The 22,684-nt window shown below is 42.0% G+C and overlaps 2 protein-coding genes across 4 annotated transcripts; one reads left to right on the forward strand and one right to left on the reverse strand.

Annotated features, from left to right (window-relative positions):
• LOC115778836 (bromodomain-containing protein 4B) lies at positions 1–15,650 on the forward strand. Of its 2 annotated transcripts, XM_030727189.1 has the most exons (3): positions 1–1,630; positions 5,731–6,841; positions 15,046–15,650. In XM_030727189.1, the coding sequence occupies exons 1-2, from the start codon at positions 509–511 to the stop codon at positions 6,691–6,693; spliced, it is 2,085 nt and encodes a 694-aa protein (XP_030583049.1). In that variant the 5' UTR covers positions 1–508; the 3' UTR covers positions 6,694–6,841; positions 15,046–15,650. The 2 variants fall into 2 exon arrangements, 1 of the variants encoding a protein (XP_030583049.1); XR_004019868.1 differs by lacking the exons at positions 1–1,630; positions 5,731–6,841 and adding an exon at positions 14,645–14,917.
• On the reverse strand, positions 11,267–20,694 carry mydgf (myeloid-derived growth factor). 2 transcript variants are annotated; one of them, XM_030727191.1, is made up of 7 exons: positions 20,675–20,694; positions 20,281–20,529; positions 18,538–18,588; positions 18,381–18,442; positions 17,822–17,903; positions 14,674–14,746; positions 11,267–12,950 (listed from the first exon to the last, which is right to left on the reverse strand). In XM_030727191.1, the coding sequence occupies exons 1-7, from the start codon at positions 20,678–20,680 to the stop codon at positions 12,871–12,873; spliced, it is 603 nt and encodes a 200-aa protein (XP_030583051.1). In that variant the 5' UTR covers positions 20,681–20,694; the 3' UTR covers positions 11,267–12,870. The 2 variants fall into 2 exon arrangements, with proteins under 2 accessions (XP_030583051.1, XP_030583050.1); XM_030727190.1 differs by lacking the exon at positions 20,675–20,694 and having other exon boundaries at positions 20,281–20,574.
• Between the last annotated feature and the right edge of the window lie 1,990 nt (positions 20,695–22,684).

The raw sequence follows: 22,684 nt of genomic DNA on the forward strand, positions 1-22,684 counted from the left end.
GGGGGGGAGAGAGACAGGAAGGGAGAGAGAGAGAGAGCGAGAGAGATGTAGAGACAGGAAGCCTCCGCTGCTACTGAGCCAGTGAGATGCAGGCAGGCAGAGAGAGAAGACAGAGAGAGGGGCCCTCGGCATCTCCGCGGCTGGCCCAATGAGGGGGTGAGGGGCTCAAGAGCACTACAACGAAGAGAATAGTGGGAGGGGAAGCTGAAACTGAGGGAAAAGAAGAAGGGCGATAAAATCAGAAACAGGCTTCAGCAGGAAAAGGGGAGTGGGTGAGTGGGACTAGAGCTGAGGAGGGAAAAACAGATAAAAGTTTTGGAGACAGAGTAAAAGAGGGAGAAGGAAGGGTAAAAGAGACTGAACATCAGAGCGGATAAAGCCTGTTAATGGCAAAGGTAGGAGGAGATTCATGGAAGAAGAGGAGGAAGCTCTCGGTGTCTCAGGAGTCCTCCTGTTCCCCTTTTACTTCGTCTTCATTCTGTGAGGCTGCTGGACATCATCCATCACCATGTTCTCTGACAGCGGGGCTCCAGCGTCTGGGGAGCAGAAAGGCTTCAAGTCCCACACCCCTCACTTCATCCCGTGGCTGCGCAGTAGCTTGAAGGCTCACCACAGCAGTGACCTGGGGCTCAACGGACCGTACAAATCCAACTCAGAGACCCAAAACAACCTGACCCCACTGGAGAGAGCCAAAGGCATTGGCTTTTTCTCCATCCAGAGGAAAGACCGGGCAAAAAAGGGGGAACTTCGGTGCAATGGGGTGGGGAAGGCCAGGATGCTGCCAGTTGTGCTGAGGGGTCACCACATCCTGCCAGGGAGTCTGGGGAAGCAGAGGGAGGACAGTCCTGCCAGGTGGAACCGGACTAAAGAGCTTGGCACAGACCCTAACTCACAGATCAGCCCAGGGGAGGGGCCACAGGGCCTGGCCAACAGCTCCTCCACTGCTCAGGACAACCATACCTTTGTTAGGAGCCCCAGCAGCCACCTGAGCCTGCATCAATCACAGAGTGACAGGAGTAGCAACTCAGTCAAGAAATATGGGCCACTAGTTGGACCTCCTCCTGTTCCTGCTGCTGCATTGCTCTCTGAGGAGCCAAACTTTAATGTGCCTGTTGTTATGTGTATGGAGGGTAAAGGGGGTAAGGTGTGGGACTACGCCAGCCATGCTACCTACCGTCAGAGAGACCTCCATTCATCCAGCTGGCTGAACTATGACACTCAGGGACTAATAGCGAGGCAACATGGATTCAGCTCCAACTTCAGCTACATCAATAAACACAGCAAGAGCTCCCAGAGCCAAAGAGACCTGACAGCACTGAGGGAGCCACCTGTGGAGGATATGAGCAGGCCCCTGAATGGAGTTATCTTCTCCACTGAGATTCCTCACAGAGGCCTGAGCTGTACCACAACTCTACGAGGCCCCAAGAAACCCAGACCAAGCTCAGAGCGCATCGCATTTCTGGATAAGAACCAGACGTGGGCGCAGCACAGACCAAAGAGTGAAGGGGAGGCACAGAGGAAAGAGGCAAGCTGCAAAAGGAAGGTGGTTCGAAACCAAATTAAACGAGTGGTGGACAACCTGGAGCAGGTTCTCAAAGCCCTGAGGGATGTTCATCAGGAAATGAAAGAGGTAACATGAGATGTTTTTCATGATTATGAGAAAGAATGAGATGGAAGCTTTTTCAGTGTCTCAAATCCATCCATTTCTAAACTATCGCATTTCTTTCCAGGACTGAAGAGTAAAAAAATAAAAACAAACAGTTCAATATGAGGACAGAGAAGTTACTGCGTCCTTTCACGTTAATTTAGACATTCTGGAAATGTTCATGCTTCTGCTAAAAAACCTTGAGGGCTTGTGCACTCAGGAATAACAAGCCAGTCTCCAAATGCACGTCCTCAGCAAGAATTTACCATGCATTAAAAAGTCAGCAGCAGGGTTGCATGAATGCAGCACAAAATTTCCCAACAGTTTCTCCAGATTTCCTCTGTCATCTGTCTCCACACATACGCAGCACTTGTGCTCAAGTCATGTGCACATTTTCATAAAGGTGAATGAGACACTAGTCATGCCCCATTTGTCTGCAGGATGCAGAGGTTGTTGAGATGGAGCATCCTTTCCTCCACTCTCTCTCTTCTTACGGACAGATGCTGCTCCAGGCACAGCTGGATTAAGTCTGACATGCTTTTATTTTATTTATTTTTTTTATAAACATTTATGTCTGAGTGTCTCTGCCTCATCCAGGAAAAGTGACACATAAATCTCGCCTCTTAACATTTGATCTGCCTGTGTGGGGTCACAGCTAAACCCGAGGTAGTAACCTCATCATCCTGGCTGTGAGGTTTAGCGTGACAGTATTAATAAAACCCCCATGATTGCACACAAGCAGACGCCATAATAGAAAAATCCTAAATTTTCACAACAGAGACAACAGATCAAAAGGGAGATCAGGCACCAGAGAAGACTTTGGTCACATATTTATTTCAAAGCCCTGTTTTTTATTCTGTTGCATGAGCAGCAAACCTCAGCTTTGTTTAATATTCATCACTGTTACAAAAAGAAATTAGAGGAAGCCTTTAAAGCACTTCAGTCTAAAGCTAAACAAATACTCCAGCAACACTGAAGCTCTCTCTCACACACAGGAGGAGGAAAAGATATCACAAAAGCGGGCTCACACTTGAATATGATAGCAATCCTCTGCTGAGGCGTTCTGACAGATCAAAAACTGAACTATGACTCAGAACTTCAAGCAAAACAACAGAATTGAACTTAAAGAGCTAAATGAAACTTATATAACTGAGCTTTACAACAAATGTCTCTCAGCACTCATCAGGACTGTATGCGAAGACCTGGAGGGTCAAAAAAACACTGTTTCTAATAAACACCCTTGGGAGGAGCGCATGAAAACCGGGGTCCTCTGTGCTTTTATCTCATCTGATGTGTGACATTAACAAGCAGCACCTGCCCAGAGTCACTGGATGTGCATATACACGCTGCACTTCAAAGTAATATGAAATGCCTCGCTCAAACGGCTCCAGCATTAAAAAAAAAAAAAGAGAAAGACAAATCAGGTCATCCACTGACATCAGCAAAGATATTGAACACAGTGAACAAAACAATACTTGATCCAGCACGGACTGAGGATTTATCTGTGCACATTGAGCAGGTGGCGTGATGGGTCAAACATTTTCCCCAGTGTAATTTTCTCCATCTCTCCAGCTTTCATCCTGGTTTTGGCTGTGTATATATAACAAGACTGTGTCTTTGTGCTAAACAGTCTTGTCATAAGGGTTTTGTGCGTGTATATGCGTGTGAATGCTCTGGATTCACTTGATTAAATTCATCTGAACATGTGTGATAGATATTGTGTATTATATGGTGTGATTTTTTTTTTTTTTTTAACTGAACTGGTAGGTTTCATATTTAGGCCAAATCTGATTTCTTTTACCATGCTGAGCTGCACTACTTACACTTAATTCCTTATACTATCAAACATTTTGTTAGCAGTGACTCCATTTAGAAGAAAACTTCTGTGTATTCCTGTGAAGAACTAAGTGCACCTCATGATTCAGTGGCTGTTAGAACCACCTTTAGCATCAATAACTTGAAGTAATCTTTTTCTGTATGACTTTATGAGTCTCTCACATCGCTGCAGGGGAATTTTGAACCATTCTTTTTCACAGTGTTGATTCAGTTAATTGAAATTTACAGATATTTGTTTGTGCATAAATCTCTTAAGGTCCCGCCACAACATTTCAATCAAGTTGAGGTCTGGACTTTGACGGCATTATTGCAGCTCCTTCATTCCTTTCTTTTTCAGCCATTCTGCTGTAGATTTGCTGCTGTGCTTGGGATCATCATCCTGTTGCATGACCCAATTTGGTCAAGCCTTAGCTGTCGGACAGATGTTTTCATATTTGACTCTAAAATATTTTGGTATACAAACGAGTTCATGGTTGACTCAGTGACTGCAAAGTGTCCAGGTCCCGCAGATCTTCCCTCCACCACCATGCTGACAATTGGTATGAGGTGTTTGTGCTGATATTCTGTGTTTGGTTTTCTCCAAGCCCGGTGCTGTGCATTAAGGCCAGACATGTCCACTTTGGTCTTGTATGTCCAGAGGACAGAAGTCTTGTGGTTTGTTCAGATGCAAATTTGGAAAACCTAAGCTGTGCTGGTATGTTCTTTTTAGAGAGAAGAGGCCTTCTCCAGGCAACCAAACAAGCCACACTTGTTCAGTCTTTTTCTAAATCTACTGTCACGAACTTTAACATTTAACATGCCAACTGAGGGCACTAGAATCTGAGATGTAGCTCTTGAGTTTTTTATAGTTTCTTTGAGTATTGCGAAGGCAGACCTTGGGTGAATTTTCTAATCCATTCTCGGGAAGATTGTGGTATTGTGTTAGCGCACACCTGAATGCTCAAGATCAGCAAACTGCCAAAATGTTTGCATTTTTAGAGGTGATCACACTTGCTGATGATCAGTTAACAAATAATGCATATGATTAGCGCCTGACTGCTGCTCATCCCCTTAATTCATATGGAAGCAGAAATGGTGTGCTTAGTTTTTCACATGACAGCATATCCTGGGGGATTACGGGATTAAGCTGATAACTATTTAAACACAGTTTTCCCAGTTGAAAATTGGCTGCAGATCATTGTGGAATTATGAATCTTTCCCCTCCTTCCTCCGCTTCTGTATTGCTGTCTTCTGTCCAGGCAAAAAGAATGTTTCCACTTGTCAGCTAACTGAGGAGATGATCAAGTTTAAGCCAATAGTTGTTAAATGTAATTTGTTAAATTATAGATCATAAATAATGCCAAATATTAGCTGTTTCCAGCTCCTCAATTATAAAAATTTGTGCTGCTATCTAGAGATTTGCTCTAAGGTTCTGACTCTTGGTAGTCAATTAAACAGAATCTTTGGGGGAAAAAAGAAGCAATTTGCAGATGCAAGTGTTATTTTTCTAGTGCTTTATTATCCCTGTAATATATTATATATTGCAGCACTTTTATAAAATGAGGGAGTCACGGGAATGGTGTTAAACACAGAATGGTGTTATCCTGACAGAGTTTAAGTGAAAATGCAATTCATGATTTTTTTCCATTAAACCACTCCGCCCGGTAACTGAGACTTTCTGAAAAAAGCTCAAAAAAATCTTTGAGTTCAGGCTAAGATTACTCTGATGACATCACCATGACATCATCTGTTTTCACAGGCCAAGTATTACTCAGAGTTGAACTGATCTGTATAAAAAAAACAATGGAGGGCTCTGTTCTCAATCCATCACCTCTCTTTTCATTCAGCACACACAGCTGGAACACCAACCAGGCAAAGTGGGCAACTCCCAAAAAGCTCCATGTTTTACTTTAGTCCATTTGTGTCTGGAACATTTGATTAATCTGCTAAACATTTGTTTCCCTAAACGGGATTTCACCATCAGGTCCTGCACCCTCTATCTTGAGGCGGTGGCCCTGTAGAAGTATGCTGTCTGCAAATCTAATTTTAAGACATGAATCTTTTTAGTTTACACTCCAGTCATTTGTTGTAAACGTGAATTTTATGAAACTTTAGAACTTTTTTTCAGCGTGAAGTAATTCAGACTCAGAAAATAAAAACAAACTAACAAAAAACATTGTTTAAGTTTCTCAATCACAAAAACTGGAAGACTGAGGTTACTTCATGAGAGTACTGACTGTATCTGTATCTAATAATTATGTGTTTTCTAGGTGGTGCAGCAGATCGACCATCTAACTGCATCCATTGATCTGAATGAGGAGGAGGAGGAGCAGGAAACTGGAAGAGACAGCACCAAACCTCCCAGTAACAGCAGCTACAGTTCAGGCTCGAGCTCAAGTGAGGCAACAGTAGGCATCACACATCAGAGGCTGTCAGAGCCTGAAAACCAGCCAGAAACTGTGGATTCATCTGGCACCCTGAGGGGAGATCATCATAGCAGGAGCCACTCTCCACCCAATGTGCAGCTGCCCCTGATAACCTCTGGATTTTTATCCGAGAGGAGTCGGACTCTTCACCTCACCGGTAGTCTGGGGGCCTCACCCAAACGCGCTGGGAAGCTGCCATACCCCAGTAACATTCCTTCATCCAATTCAGCCCAACTTCAAAACCTCTCCTCCCGTGACCATGCTCACTCCCCCCAAAGAAGCCTCCCTGTTCGGCCTCCGACTCCTGGTCTTTCCCCTTTAACAGTAAACTTCCATCTCCCCAGTAGCTCTGGGTCTCAGCCTCATTCCCCTGGGGCTACCTCCTCCATCAGGATCAACCCCGTCACACCTCCCTCTCCCCTGTCTTCAAAGGCTAACCCACCCCCTGCTCTTAGCCCGTCTGTCATCATACAGACCAAAGTGGGGTCTTATCAGACCACACAAAGTGATCTCCCATCTGCTGGTCCACCTTCTCCATCATCCAACCTGCCTCCGTCTGCTAGCTGCCCACCCACCAACTCAGAGACTGAAACTGTGTCCGTCGCTAACACGGAGCGGCGAGCATGCTCAGCAGGACCATCACACATACGCACCACAGCAAAACCACCCACAGCACAAGGCCACAGAGGTCGCAAGCCTCCACCTTACTCACATCACAGACTCTCTGAAAACAGAAAGAAGGTGAAGGAGCCCCGCAAAGCTCCTCCGTACCCTGAGAAAAGAAGGCTGCTCTCAACCACAGTGTGAGACAATGCAGCAGGAGAGGGGGGCTGATCGAACAGAGCCATATTCACAGCACCAGCCACAAGTCTGCGAGAGTGGAGAGTGATTTAAGGCTTGCCAAGCTGAGCTGAGACCAAGTTTCCAAGGTGACAAGGCAAAGACGCAACTTGGGGTGAGTATGTCAGAAGGAACAGCTTGGTTCTGCTAATGTCCTTTTACTCTCTCCTTCTATACAAACCTCTTGGGTATATACACTGAACATAAACAGGGCATCATAGCATCTGTCTGGGTAACTGCTCTGGTAACAAGAGCCTCTATACAGATGTTCACTTTGCACTCCAGATCTCAGACTCCCACAGATTGCACAGTTAAAGGGCAAGAGACCGAAAAGGCCTAATTAGAGAGAAATTGCAATTATTGCAAAATGACAAGGCAAAGTAAGAAATGATTACCTTAGTGCACTTCAGCCCATGCTGCCAAAGAGGTCCACTCACATGTATCAGCATCGTCTGAGGTGGATAATTGCTATCAGGAGTCATGATGGTATAACGAGAGCTCACTGTAGCTCAGGCTACTTTGGCTTGTGGTGTTAAAAACACATGTGGGGGAAGTGAGGTCAGAGATCTGTGATAGATTTAGAGACAAAAAAAAAGTCTCAGAATATGAAAAACTTAGCAAGGCCAGGTAAGAAGTGCCCAGACTCAGCGTCCCTGCACTGACTGGGTCACCAGCCTAGCGCTCGGGTGAGCGTCATGGGAGACAGGGGGCAGCTGGCCATTCATTGTACCCTTCATCGGGCCCCTGGTGTTACAAAAATCCCATCTCCTTTGCTGCCTCTGGCTTGACCGACCCAGCCACAATCTCCATCTGTTCCCCTCCAAATGTCAGGAGATGCAGAGAGAGAGAAATAGGGGGCAGGTGTGAGGGAGCAAAGAGAGAAAAACAGACACAGGAATGCCAGCCGGATTAACTACATAAACACAGCACAGCAAATCGATGGCTCGTTCATTTAGGTCAGCTTATGCTGTCCTCTCTGAAACGTTGCTTTGGGTTATTTCAACTGGCTCTTTTTTATTCCCTTTTTTTTTTTTTTTTTTTGAAAGAATAAAGCTGGGGTTATTTTATATTCTCTCTTATGACCAACAAGCCCAATAAAAAGACCAAAAGCAACAGTGTGTTAGTCTGTGTCTCAGTACTTTGACCTACTGGTTACCTGTCTGTGGCACTCAGCACCAAGGTACAAATCTTTAAAAGACATCTAGTTTTAGTCTTTGTGAAAATGCTTAGCTATTTACCCCAAACAGGTAGGCACTGCAGGTTTTTCTAATCATTTCTTAAACAGGAGTGCACAATGTTTTGTAAGGGACTATTTTCAGCTAGGGATTAATACACATTTGGTGATCCAGTGAGTGTTTCCAGCACCAGGATGGCATATGTGGGATTTACTCAGATAAATTATGCTCATAATGAATATCACACAGTGCAACTCTGTGACTCATACAATCATTTTTAGGCAAATTTTGAAATAGTTTTATTAGTAATTAGTCATTTCTATGGAGAAAATACTTGTCGATGGGATTAATTCTTTGTTAGTTTAGGAAGAAAATGTGAAATATCACCAGATCCATCCCTCAGAGGTATGTACAATGCTTACATGTTTACAATGCTTACAAGTTGCAGTGCTAACATGATGCTCAGAAAGAATCACCTCCTCACTGTACAAAGTACAGCTGAGGTCAGTGGATATCTTGTTAGTGTTACAGGTAAATGAGCGGTCCACAGGGAAAAAGCAGAAAAAAATGGCATACTTTAGTCATGTGAAAAAATATATTTTCAAGGACTCTATGTAGTCATGTGGAAAATTAAGTACACTTTTACTGCTTCCATATGAATTAAGAGGATAAGTAGCAACCAAGTGCTTCTAATCATTTGCATTTGATCAACCGATCATCAGCAGATGTTTTGGCAGTTTGCAGGTCTGGAGCATTCAGGTGTGTGTTAGCACAATGCCAAGGAGGAAATACATCAGCAATTATATTAAAAAAGCAATTCTTGCTGCCCATCAATCTGTGAAGGGTTATAAGGCCGTTTCCAAACAATCTGAAGTCCGTCACTCTACAGTGGGAAAGATTATTCACAAGTGGAAAACATTCAAGACAGCTGTCAGTCATACCAGGAATGAAAGCCCCAGCAAATCTACCCCAATGTCAGACTGTGCAATGGTCAGAGAAACTGCAGCAAACCCAAGAGCTACATTTCAGACTACAAGCCTCAGTTAGCATGTTCAAGTTCCTGACAGTACAATTAGAGAAAGACAGAACAAGTATGGCTTGTTTGGAAGAGCCTCTTCTCTCTATAAAGAGCATAGCAGCTCAGCTCAGTTTTACAAAGTTACATCTGACCAAACCACAAGACTTCTGGAACAATGTCCTTTGGAGAGACAAGACTAAAGTGGAGATGTTTGGCCATAATGTACAGCACCACATTTGGAGACAACCAAACAGCATATCATCACAAACACTGCATAGCAACTGTCATGCCAGGTGGTGGAGGGTTGATGATTTGGGCTTGTTTTACAGCCACAGGACCTGGGCACCTTGCAGTCATTGAGTCAATCATGAACTCCTCTGTATAGCAATTTATTTTAGAAGTCCAATGTGAGGCCATCTGTCCGACAGCTAAAGCTTGGCTAAAATTGGATCATGCAACAGGACAATGACCCCAAGCACAGCAGCAAATCTGTAACAGAAAGGCTGAAAAAGAAAAGAATGAAGGTGCTGCAATGTCTCAGTCAGAGTCCAGACCTCAACCTGACTAAAATGCTGTGGCGAGACTTTGTTGCTGTGCATAAACCAATGCCCGCAAACCTCAAAGAAATGAGTCAACACTGTAAAGAAGAGTGGGACAAGTTTTCTCCACAATGGTGTGGGAGACTGATAAAGTCATGCAGAAAACAATTACTTCAAGTCGCTGCTGCTAAGGGTTGTTCTCCAAGCTACTGAATCATGATGTGTACTCAGTTTTTCACAGGATTGATTAGCTTTTGGTTAAACATGTGTTTAAGCATTTTTTTCCCCTTCTTCTTAAAACAAAAGGCAAGCCATCCTCCAGAAGCCAAAAAATTCCCTTCCCTCAACCCACAACTTTTTGTCAAATAGTAATTAAAAAGGGGATTAAAGTTGAATGATAGTCATCAATATAGCATCAGAAAATTCATGCTCATGTTCATTTTCTTCTTTTTTTATTAACTACAATCACATGAATTTAGTTTTGCTCCATATTTTTCTCCTTTGAGTCTGCACAGCCTCTTGCAGTGGCTTTATGGCCCACAGTTTGAGAACCATTACAAGAACATTAAGGGAATCACCACTGATGTCTGCGCCACATTTAAATAGTCAGAGGGAGAACAGTTAGAGGAATTTCAGTCTGGACAGCAGTGAGGGGGAAAAAAAAGTTTCTGATCAAAGCTCTTTAATTGACGTCATCATAAGCTAGGCCAATTCTTTGCAGGAGAGTGTATTAATATTTTCTGATGGTTGTACTGTAAAGGGAGAAGTTGAAAGTAAACATCTCTCTGCTGCCAGATGGTAAACAGTAGTGATATGTGTTCAGGGTTTGCATGACAGCATCGAGGCAGCTCCAAGTCCCATAGACAGAGCGAAATGATGATAATCAAAGAGCTACTGTGCAACAGAGACCTATTACTCGATGGAACAACCAACTCGAGAACAAAGCGACTCATTTCCCCCCCCCACACACACACACACACCCGCAAGGCCACAAAACTAGAAATGGGAGTCTGAAAACGTCGCAGCTTTGCCATAAGATGCTTTAATTACAAATAAGAGCCTCTGTGGGAGCTTCATCGCACAGCTTGTTGTGATCTTAGTTCTGCCACACTTGAGATTTTCAGATGTTTCATAGTCATGGCTGTAAAGCACCACTAAATGTGGTGGTTTCGGCTCTGACACGATCCTTCAAACAAACTTACGCCAATATGCCGACAATCTAGATTACCGATTTTTCTCTTTGGCTTAACATAAAATGAATAAATCCCCACTGATTCTCTATCTCTATAAACCCACAAAGATCAGAGTTCTATACATTCCCATATGTGCCTCTGGATTTAGAAGATCCTCCCTGCAAAGCTTTTCTCCCCAGAAATTAAGAAGAAACAATGGAAGCTCTTTATCTCACGGAAACATTTATCCGAAGACAATATGTGTTAATTGACTGCGCTAACAGAATATATTTTAAAACAAATTTTCTTATAATGCTTATTTTAATTTAAAGTTTTGCTTGAGGATTCAGATGTCCTGTATTCTAAAGAAAAAAAAAAACTATTTATGCTGCTTATAAACTAAATTAGGAACGCATTAGTGCTGGTACTAACATTTCTGTTATTTTGGATGGGATACAATGGGGGCATAAAAATGCTTTCCACCATATTTACTGTTGCCCAGCTTTGACAGTGCGCAGAATATTTATTGCCTCTATGCTGGCACTCAAATCTTTCCTCTTTTTATGTTTACCCTTTAACAAGCTGTGGGAGCTTCAATGAGATCATGACTGACATTAACAAGACACAAACATTGAGTTATCTCCAGAAAATGTCTTTATTGAGACGCCCATCACATTTCACTGTGAATCAGAACAATCGACAAGTAGAAAAAGAAAACATGTACAAAATAAGTAACATCGTGTTTGTTTGCTCCCCCCCCCCAATTTGTCGTGTCAGGATCTGGATGTGATTATTTCCAGACGGAGCATCGACATCAGTGGTGACAAAAGAGGAAAGGGGGAAATGCTCCTGCTAAGCATTTCCTCAATTCCTCAGGATCACCTCCAGAAAGATGAGAGAAACTGAACCCAGGCCAAACAAGGCAGAGATATAACAGGTAACACAACCACAGAATCAAATCGGCAAAATCCTCAAATCTGAAATCAATCTGCAGAAGTCATCCTCTAGAGACTTGTGTGGATCTGAGAGGGCTGGATCGATGACGGGCAGATAAAGGTTCTCGCAACATAAGAGAGCAGGGAGAGTCGAGGAGGGGAGAACCTGTAATAATGAAGCCCTTCTGAAACCTGCACATTATCCTCTCTGATCCACACATGTGGCACTGAAAGATGAAAGTAAAGGGTTCAAGAAGGACTCAGATACCTGCTGGCATCTCTTTGCCTGGCATCTTATCATCCAAATGTCTGTGCATGCCCTACATTTCAGTATTCTGCAGTTAACAATGTAACTCAAAAGTTGTTGAAAAACTAAAAGTAGATAATTGTAAAAAGAAAAAAGAAATTAGAGCGTTAAAGATTTGTATCTTTTACTGCAGAATGATCAAGATTTGAAGAACTTTATAGAGATATTGTTTTAGATTTCAGATCTAAAAAGCAAGAATACACCCCAGCCTCTGATGTATCCTCTTAACGCATTTAAAATCCACTATCTGCTGCATTATGACTGTAGCTTCTGGCAAAAAAGAAAACAAACAAAAACAAAACACAAAAAGATTTAGCACAAAAAGAACTGATTGGTGATTGCTGTGGATCAAATGTGGTGCTTACATTTATCTGGAACAGATAAACAGAGAGAGAGATGAAGACAAAGTGAGGCGCTCCTCTCAGCAGCGGCTCAGAGCAGAACAAGACTGGTGAAATTGTTTATGTGCGCACAGTGACGATACTGGGGAATACTCACTTTTCTCTCGGGATTACATAAGATGGATAAATCCCTAGTCTAAATATGTTATCTATACTCAACAAAGCCCCCAGACATCCTCTATACAATCACATTCATCCCTCAGTGTATCAGAACAGAATTCTCTGTAAATCTTAGAGCATAAGAAAAATCACATCTATGGAAGCACTTTATCTCAGGGCAGAGATTTTTTTTTTGTTTTTTTTTCTAGAACAACAAAAATTTGGACGCTCAACTGATCCCTTTCTGTTTCCCCCCCCCCCTTTTGTCCCATGTAGTATAAATCCACTATGGCAAGAAAATTCCATGTAATTATTGTACCGACAGAATGTACTATCACAGCAATATCCGTTTCATCCTTCTTCAGTTTTTGGTCTTAACTCAGGAAGAAATACATCCTTCATTGATGACTGAGGGAAAAGCAGAGGCTGGAGTCAGAGCTCACTGGGATGCTCTGATTGGTCAAAGCATGACCAACGCAGAGTCTGATTTCTGACCAGTTACAGCTCGTCGTGTCGCGTCCGTCCAATGACGGTCAGTTTGGAGAGTTGAGCACTGAACTTTCCATCCTTGTGGGTGACTAGAGGTCAGAAAGGAGAACAAATGCATTAATTGCTGCCATAGCAAAAACAATCATCATTCAACTGCAAACCTGCAGATCCAGCTCAAGGATCAGATCTGTAGATTTGATGAGCTCCATCTACAGGCGAGTGGAGTAAGAATTGCTGCAAATGAGATATTTCTGCTACCTGCAGGCAATAAAGCCAGCAGCAGTGTTGCTGATCTTGTTAAAATATGCTGTTTGTGTTTAAGGATTTTATCTTTTATGTGTTCAACCTGAAAATTTTGATATTTCAGCATGTTTCAGAGATGCACTGAAAAATGCTTATCTGCTGTTTCCAAGAGTGGAAAGAAAACAAATTACATTAACTACATTAATTTTGTGTCTGTGCATTGTGAACAGAGCCACAGTGTGGCTAGTCTAGCTTACCGTTAATACACTTTATTAAATTAGAAATTGTATTTGCCTTTATTACACTAGGGAAACCATTTATAAAAGGACTTAACATATTTTCATCTAAAATGATGTCCTGGCAAATGCAGAGGGGAAGCAGCTCCAGTAAAGCAGAGGTGGGCAATTAATTTTCCCAAGGGTCCACATGAGAAACTGGGACTGTTGTGGAGAGCTGCACCTATAAGCTTATAAACAAGTAAAGTCATGTGGCTCCTTGGGAAAATTAATTGCCCACCCTTGCTCTAAAGCTTAATTATCATCAGTTATTATGCAATTTGATGAAACCATACATAAAAAGACGCGTTAAAGAACAATTTTTGGATTTAGAGGTTAAATGATTTAGCTATGTTGTAGCTTTTAGCTTATAAAAGATTGTAAAGAAAAATGACTAATTTATAGACTTCAAACAATTCAGTGTTTTCCAGCCCAAATTTCAGTTGTTATGAATCCCATCCCAACTGAGTGCCTAACCATAACCTAACCCAAATGTAGCCATAACACTAAAACACACATCTTAACCTAAAGAAAACAAACAAAAAAGGGGAGAGGGTGAAAAAATGGATGGTCCTCACATTTCCAAAATGTCCTCATTCCAGTGAGTTCAAAGTCACACTAGTCCTCAGTAAGACAGCTAGGCAAGTACACACACACACACACACAGAGCAGCTGTAATAAATCTTCAGTCGTAACACTCACTGCCTCCATGGCACAAATGTAAACAAACAAAAAAAAAAAGCAACTATCTTTCTTTGCCTGTACGTGGACATATTAACATGTCTTTATCTGCAGGTTTTATCTGCAGTTAAAGGCTACTTGTAAACACTTAGGTTTCAGGAATAATGTAATTGATGCGCTCTGCAAAGTAATGCACATACTCTGCCACTGTTAAGCAGTCTATCAAAACAAATTCCGACTGCAAGTGTTTTCCAGTGTCTGCAAGTGGCTGTAACTGTAGTGTTTAATCTGCTGGAAAAGACACAGGAAATTGCTGGTCGGCTTGACTCGTCAAATCCTACTAATCACAGTCTGGAACTGAAGCCACAGTTTGTGCAGAAACAGAATAACAAGAAATAATGCTAAAGGGACAAATGACAACCCACTCACAGCTGGAGCATATGCTTTAGAGGGAAATCAGCAGGGTACTTGCAGCGCGATGGAGAGGAAAGGAGGGAGGGAGGGAGGGAGGGATGGATGGAGGGAGGAAGGCAGACGCAGAGAAAGAGCATGGGATTGATGTGACAAGCAGAGGGAGTTGATTGAACACTTGGAAACACAATAAATTTCTCACCTGTTGATTCTCCGATGGTGAATTCTTCTGGCTTCAAAGGCACATCACTCTGTCCTCCTGCTGCTGCCTGCGACTGGAAATGCAAACAGCAGCCACGATGAAGAAGATGAGGAGGAGGAGACCATGGGAAGAGGGACAAAAAGAAACAATGAAACAGAGAGAAAACAGGATGAGAGGCGGCACAGATGACAACAGTTTTGTTTGCAACAGACGGGCCGGGACAGTAGGAGGACGTGACGGCAAGGTCAAGGAAATGTTGTGCGGGGGTGGCAGGTGTGTTTGTTTGTGTATGCAAAGTTATTTCAGTCCCATCATTTGGTGAAGTTTTTTTTTTTTTTTTTTTCCTCCCGTGTGTTCGTCTTTGGCTTGCAGGGCACGGAGCCAGAGCAGGAGGAGGAAACATGTGCTCGCACTAATGACAGAGTGTGTCAGGACTGTCCTTGCTGTGGGAAGGAGGCGTGTCAAGGTGCGCTCCACTTCACAGACGACCACATCAGACACGGCAGACCTCCGTAAAGTGGCTGAGCTCAGACCGAGCGCGGACATTAACCTTCCATGAAACATTAAGTGCACAGACTCGATTCGGAGTGTGACGTCAAGAACAAATAAAGTTTTCATGCAACTTTGACTTGCTCGGTTCATGTTAGTTTGTCAAGGGCACATTAAGGGTTTATATAGAACTGGAGGGAAGACGCTGTCAAGCAATAGCTAAGTCCAAAATACATTTATTTCAGTTCTAGTCAGGACTGTATGGTTTGGTATATTCTGCTACCGAGGTGACGAGATGGAGTGTTGTTTAATCTAAATCCTTAAGTTACGAAAATGCAGCAGCAACTTTATCGACTATGTGTCTGGTGGCACGCCTCATGGAGCGGACTCCTTTGGTTGGCTTATTGTTGCAGTAAAGCAACAGATTATGCATTCGTTTTTCATTGATTTTTAAGAAGTAGAACGGCCCAGTGCCGCCCCTTTTTGCAGAAGGCATGGTGTGCCAAAATTTTAACTTGAAGCAGTTAATCAAACATATTTGATAGGTGATAAATCACTGAACACTGCAAAACATTATCTGCTTCCAGCTTTTCAAATGTGAGAACTGGCAGCTTTTCTGTATTTTATAATCACTGAAAAATTAACCGTGAAATGCTTTAGACAGCCATTCAATCACAGCAAGAAACTTTAAGGAGTGCACTTGGGCTAAGATGGAAGTTTTTTTTAAAACACTTTTCAGATACCACGAACTAAATTAATAATAAAAATGTAAGCTGCAAGTCTTGTTAAATTTCTCTTTGAGTTTGATTAGACTAAAGTCTGAAGGCAGCTCATCTTGCTCATGAATCATTAAATGTCAGACTTACAATAAGCCTCGTTCATACGGAAACGTGACATTTACATATCCAGTCATTATCAAACTGTTTAATTAAATGCAGCCCTGATATTTTTCTCTGTTTGTCACTAGAGACAAGATAAAAGTGCAGAAGGTGACAGCTGTTACTGTCTTACCGTCCCTATGCGCTCAAGAAAAAACCTACAAGAAGCTGCAGCCTCAAATTTTATCCCAAAGGCTGATAAATGTGTTGCTGGTATAAAGGTGGATATTTTTTTTTTATTATTATTTGCAGGCTATGCAGAAATGCTCATCAACAGAGTATCGCCTTGTTTTTCTGACAACTGTGCTGATGAAGCTTTAATCTCTGCACTGAGGGGCGCCTGGAACAGAGGAAATAAAAAGCAGAAACTCTGAGTTTGTTTTTGTTTGGCCTGTCAGACTAACCACAGAACAGCGGAAAAGCCAAAGGGGTAAAGCCTGTAAGAGGACTTGATGTGTTGCACCAGCAGCATTTTAACTACACTTTACTACCAACAGTCATGCTTTCAGCGCTCCCTTAGTAAGAAAGACTGGCATTGAACCACTGGTTTTAAGTGTGAGTCATCGTTTCTTTGACTTTCTCGAATTAGAAAGAGAAGTAAGATCCAAGTAGTCCATATTATCAAACCGTGTCGAATGAGCTTACGGGGCATTCATGTGATGTAAGCAAAAATCTAAAAAAATTCGTCCCAGACTGGGAAAAAAATAAATAAATAAAATCCCCCGCCACAAGTGTCAGAAACCTTTGGCCCTATAATCAGAAACACAGTGAACATGACAGTAAAAAACTTAAATTAATGGAGCAATTCATCTTTGACAGGAGGACTGGTGCAGCGTCTGCATTAATGAGGATTGGGATGGTGTCTGGGCTCAGCCTTAGAGATAGGGTGAGGAGCTTGGTCCTTTTGGAGGCGCTCAGAATAGAGCTGCCACTCCTCCACATCAAAATGAGCCAGCTGAGGTGGCTTGGGCATGTGATCAGGATGCCTCCTAGGTAAGGTGCTTTGGGCACGTCCAACTGGGAGGAGGCTCTAGGGCAGACCCAGGACATGCTGGACCTATTATGTCTCTCGACTGGCTTGGGAACATCTCAGCGTTCCATCAGAGAAGCTAGAGGAGGCGGCGTCTGGGCGTCTCGATTTAGATCGCTGCTGGCGTAACCAGGACCTGGCAGAAAACTGGTGGATGGATGGATGGATGGATGGATGGATTTATTTTGTAATACTTTATATTAGTTGCCAAATATGTAGGGTGGCCTAGATTAGTAAGAGAGGTTATTTATTAGTTGTAACCCTGATTAAAAAAAAAAAAAAAAAAGAAAAAGCCAGCTAAACTATTTAGTTATTATACACTGGAAACAGTTAACAAGGTGTTGTTGAAAGGCACTCTGCAGTAAAATATAATGCATCTTCTTTGTCACACTCTGGGATGAATGTGAGACTCCTTCTGGACGTCCGCATGCGCTCCAATAGTTTATAACTTCAACAACTAGTCTATAAAACTCTACCCCACTGTGAACCAACTACACATGTGCCCTCGAGGTGGACTCCAAACAGATTTTTTTAAAAATGATATGGACCTTATCCACATTGTCCACAGCAAGTATAATCCTGGTCCACTGCCTTCAATATATTAAACTCAGCAGCAGAAAGAAAAATAATCCAACAATCACAAAGTTTTCAGCTTCTGGCTTGTAAGCTGACCATGCTGAGAACCAGGATAAGTCAGCAACTTAAACATATTAATGCAAACAGGGTAAAGTAACTGTTTCTTTATACTTACATATGCGTTGGCATACTCAATTTTGGTTCCCTTCAGTTCAGCTTTGAACTGAGTGAAAAACAGGTACGACTTCCCCTGAGGCCTGACGGAAATGAAAAAGAAATGTTTGCTGTCAACTTTAAGCCATTTGCATGAACTCATTTAAATTATGAGGTTAGAAGTTTGCTGTGCTGTTTCCCCTCCTCGTCCCTTCTCTGACTGCCACGATTAAGTAAAATCAATAAGGTGACTCAGCAGATACACGCAGATGGGACACATCAGCAGCGAGGGCGCTCTTAACATCGGGGGTCACCGAGCTGAAGAAGAAGAGTACCTCCGCAGGCTGCTCATTGGCCTGTGAGTGTTGTCCAGGTATTACTGCTGTTATGGGGGCCTAACTCTGGTTACACAATCACAACATGGGGGCCTGACTTCCTTATGGGGACATTTTAGGGTGAAGACATGCTTTAAGGTTAAGGTAAAGTAAGCAGAAGATATGCTGTCTCCATTAAATGAATGCAAGCTGATGCAGTGTCCTGTAAAGTCTGACTTTGCGTGTGTGTCTCTCTCTCTCTCTCACCTCCACACGGAGCAGGAAAACATTTTATTGTCATCACTCAGGCCCACACTCATCAGCCATTGCTGTTTTACAGAAAAAGGGAAGAATATTTTACCATAAAACCTGCAGTAATCAGTAATGTGAGGCTGGAGACACGCAGTGGAAGAGAGACACTCACCTCATTGGTTCCTCCTTGTGAGGCGTAAGTGAATGAGCATTCATACTCCCCCTGCAGAAAGAGAATGAAACAAGATGTTAGTGCAACATTTTATATTAACCTACTCACTTTTCCTGTAAAACAAGAAGCATTTCTTTTCACTCATATCATTCAGGTTTATACAGAAATGAAGATGATATAGATGCAATATAAGTGGACTGACTGCCAGTTAAGGAGCGTGACACCACAATAATACATTAGCTGCATATATATATTATATATATATTCACATCCTTTTCAATAATACCCAGTACACTAAGATTTAACACTTTCAAGCCAGATTTGAAAGGCTATAAGAAATGACCTTGTCTTTTTGACTTTGGAGGTTTCTTTACCCCATTGATCCAAATTCAAGGGGCACCATTTAAAGTCTGGTCTATGTGGCCTCTTACAGTTGTTCAGAATAAGCTGGGGTACTACTATGAAACCCATTTCTCTCAGTCCAAACCCTAGTGTAGCAGACATGCCTGTGGTTATGTTCTGGTGAAGCCACCCTTAAAGGTTTTTTTTTGTACCCCCTTGCAAAAAGGTATTAGAATAGTATAGTCTCATAGATGAAGAAGCCCAGTGCCTTCAGAGATGTGTCAGGAAAGGTATCCAGTGTTTTTTGGTTTGTTTTTTGTTTTTGCTGTGTTTTTAAAAAAATGTATGTGTAGCACTACCTGCTGTGGCAACCCGAAAGTATCTTTTGATTAATAAGATTAAATTGGTCCTGAAATGACATACATGAGGTAAACAGGTCTTCCTGACCTAAAATGCCAGTATCAGCTGCATGCGTTTCAGTTTTGACTTGTTTTTTTAAAAATAACTTTCAGCCTTTAACCAAGCAAATATACAAAAACAGTTTCAGAGGATTTGTATTATTGCTGCCCGTGTCACAGCTCTGTCATTGTGAGTGAGAAAATACTAAGTCAAGCTACAGCTATACAAGTCAGTTTTTCCCCGTTTAAAATAAAAACATGAAGATAATATCAGTCTATCAGTTTTAATGGTCCAAAGAATTGATTTCATTTGACTTCATTTAGAAACCTAAAAATCGGTTATTTCGCATAATAAGTTCACTCTCCTGTTTTGTGACACTTAGCATATCAGACTATCAGAAACACGTAATGATCTTCTTTGTTAGAGTCACCACTGAAGATCAGGGACACCTGCGCTTTTCCCCCTGTGACCAATAACAAGTCAAACTATCCCAGTCCTGTCTGCTCCGGATAAACATCTTTCCCTTTGCTAAATTATGAATCAAAATTGTTACAATTAATGAATTAAATCATTACTTTAATGCTCGGACACCAGTTAAAACTCTCATCCAATCAAAGGAGCCATTGTGGCTCTCTGGTAGCGACGTGTCAGCATCTCACAGGTTGAGTCGTCATCAGACAGCGACCAAGGCTGACCAACGGATTGTAGTTTTTCACTTTTGTTGCTATAACATAAAATATGACACACTGTAATTGAAGAACCAGTCCTCAGATCTCCAATAACATCTGGATAATGTTTAATTTTGTTATCACTGTGTTAACTACTGACTCCTAACTCACTCTAGAGCGGATTTCAATGGGCTGCGCGGTGAATTCGCTTTAATTCAAAATTACTGAGGTACTTTTACGCGTTTAAGATTTATTTGCAGCTTTGCGTCTCCATGGCGCGAGGGGTCGTTTTACAAACTGAGTACTAAAGGCACCCCTCGGCGCAGTCACTTACGATGCCCTCGGAGAAGGTGTGCACGACTCCTCCGGGTTTGACGTTGAACTCCACCGTCTTCGCCTGCTCGTCGGAGGCCTCCGCCGGCACACACGGTGAAGTCAGCACGAACACGAGCAGAAACGCCAAACCACCGGCGCAGGTGTTACTTTGACGGGCCATGTCTTCCTCCTCTGACGGGCAGCTGGTGAGAGCGGCGGCTCCGGTGTCCCGTCCACTGTGAATGTCGTCAAACTCGACGTCATGTACCTGCAAAATAATGCGCAACATAAACAAACGGGCTGCGAGTAACATCACCGCGCATGCCCAACAGAACATAATAATAGTAATTAAAAAATTACAATAACTGTGTTTTATAAATGGAATTGTTTAAATATTAACTGAATAAAGTTACTTTCATCGTGAAAGTGACATCGTGACAGTGCTGGCCACACGGTGGCGCCCTCTTTTAACCTATTTTATACAGTACTTTCTGTTTAAAGGGTCAAGTAGGTAAGAAATAAGAATAAAAATCATAAAGGCAATAAAATGATCGCTAAATATGAATGTATTTGATTTATATTTAACTAGGTTTCATTTAATGTGAAGGTGTAAAAATGTTTACCTATAATCCATGATACTTGTAGGAGCTACTTATAAGAATAAAAAGAAGAAGAAATATTTTATTAGAAGTAGCAGCAGCAGTAGTAATAGTAGTAGTAGTAGTATAAAACTAGTTCAAATATATATTTCTAAATCAGTGATGCAAGACAGAATTTTAAATGGTAATAAAAAATAAATAAATTAAAGAGCAGACAAATGTGCTACACTGCATGCCCCATATCAGAGTCTGTGTGTTGTTCTGATATCAGGAAAATTCGTGTTTAAACAGCGTATTGCTGTCGTTGCTGCTCCAGTGAAGCTACTTTGAACTACTTTATATACAGTAATATAAATATGTGGAGGCCAACTAAATCCGAGGGGTCTAGAGATTATTACTACTGTAGGAAGGAAAGATTATGAAAGGTTTGATACGTAGACCTGTTTTCAGTTTTCAGACTTGTTGTCTAATCCTTAAATATTACTGATATTGGATTACAATAAACTAAAGCCATATGAGAAGTTTAGGGGGAAAATCACTATTTTGTGGAGATTTTAACAACTCATCTGATGTGAAATGTGACTGTGAATACACAGGGTTTTTTTTGTTTGTTTGTTTTAGTTTGAGTTGAAGCAGAAATTAAAAGAAAATGGAAATACTAAAGTCTAGTACAAGCATCTCAAAAGGGCACTTAAATAAATATTCCTGTTTACTTTCCACCACTGTGACAGGAGGCCATGTTGGAGGTGGCAGAGTTGAAGATGGAGTGACCAAGATGGGCAAGATTAGAGATGACTATATCAGAGGGACAGCTCAGGTTCAGCAGTTTGGAGACAAAGAGGAATGAGTTTAGAGGAGGGATAGTGGATATATTGGACAAAGGATGTTAAATATGGCCAGGCAGGAGGAAAAGAGGAGGTTCTTGTTTGTTCCGAAGGAAGACATGAAGAGGGTTAGTTGACAGTGGAGGATTCCAGGGATAAGGTGAGATGGAGGACGATGATCCACTGGGGGATGGCCACTTAAGGGTGCAGCTGATAAAAGAAAACTTTAGTTCTGAATGTTTGGCCAAAGAAGTCATATTCAGGTGCAAAGAAGTGAGGGCAGAGGGCACATTTTGTCTGTCCAAACTCATGCAGCAATGAGGAGTATTAAACTGCCATCTCATTATAAACTTCCCTCTCATTCTTTCACACCTCGTTGCACAGATACTGGATGTGATAACGTCCTTCATTAAGATGAAAGCTGATAAAAGAAAACATTTCCTATAAAGCAGACTGCAGTTGCTTCCTCAGTGTGTTCAGATTTTCCACACACTTAGCAGTCTGTTTATATTACCAGTCTGGGACTTCTTTTCCTGCATGTTCTCATAATTTAAATATGTAACACAAAATGTCAACCATTTTAAAACCATCTGTAGTGTGCAAGTTATAGAGTTACAAATTTGATATAGGGCAGTACAAAGATATAATCACATCTATGAATATATTTACACACAATGACAATAATGACAAACCTGCATAATGATGACATATATGTCAGTATATGCATGTTTGGTACTCAGGGGCTCAACATGGGCTATGAAAATATCCCCCACACATTACACCACCAGCAGCAGCCTGAACAGCTGATACAAGGCAGGATGGATCCATGCATTCCAAAAAAATTGCAGTCCAATTTTGGTGAGCCTGTGTGAATTGTAGCCTCAGTATCCTGTTCTAAGCTGACAGGAGTGGCACCCAGTGTGGTCTTCTACTGCTGCAGCCCATCTGCCTTCAGAGATGCCCCTCTGCATACCTTGGTTGTAATGGGTGGTTATTTGAG

Source organism: Archocentrus centrarchus, chromosome 4 (assembly GCF_007364275.1).
Source record: "Archocentrus centrarchus isolate MPI-CPG fArcCen1 chromosome 4, fArcCen1, whole genome shotgun sequence".
Classification (NCBI taxonomy): Eukaryota; Metazoa; Chordata; class Actinopteri; order Cichliformes; family Cichlidae; genus Archocentrus; species Archocentrus centrarchus.

Bases quoted from the DNA above. Each gene is read 5' to 3' on its own strand.
- LOC115778836 (XM_030727189.1), top strand. From the start codon at position 509: ATGTTCTCTGACAGCGGGGCTCCAGCGTCTGGGGAGCAGAAAGGCTTC. The intron at 1,631-5,730 runs GTAACATGAGAT...TGTGTTTTCTAG, and splicing joins TTCATCAGGAAATGAAAGAG to GTGGTGCAGCAGATCGACCA.
- mydgf (XM_030727190.1), bottom strand. From the start codon at position 20,574: ATGTTACTCGCAGCCCGTTTGTTTATGTTGCGCATTATTTTGCAGGTA. The intron at 18,589-20,280 runs GTAAGTGACTGC...CTCTTTCTGCAG, and splicing joins ACACCTTCTCCGAGGGCATC to GGGGAGTATGAATGCTCATT. The intron at 17,904-18,380 runs GTGAGAGAGAGA...CATTTCCGTCAG, and splicing joins TTTTCCTGCTCCGTGTGGAG to GCCTCAGGGGAAGTCGTACC.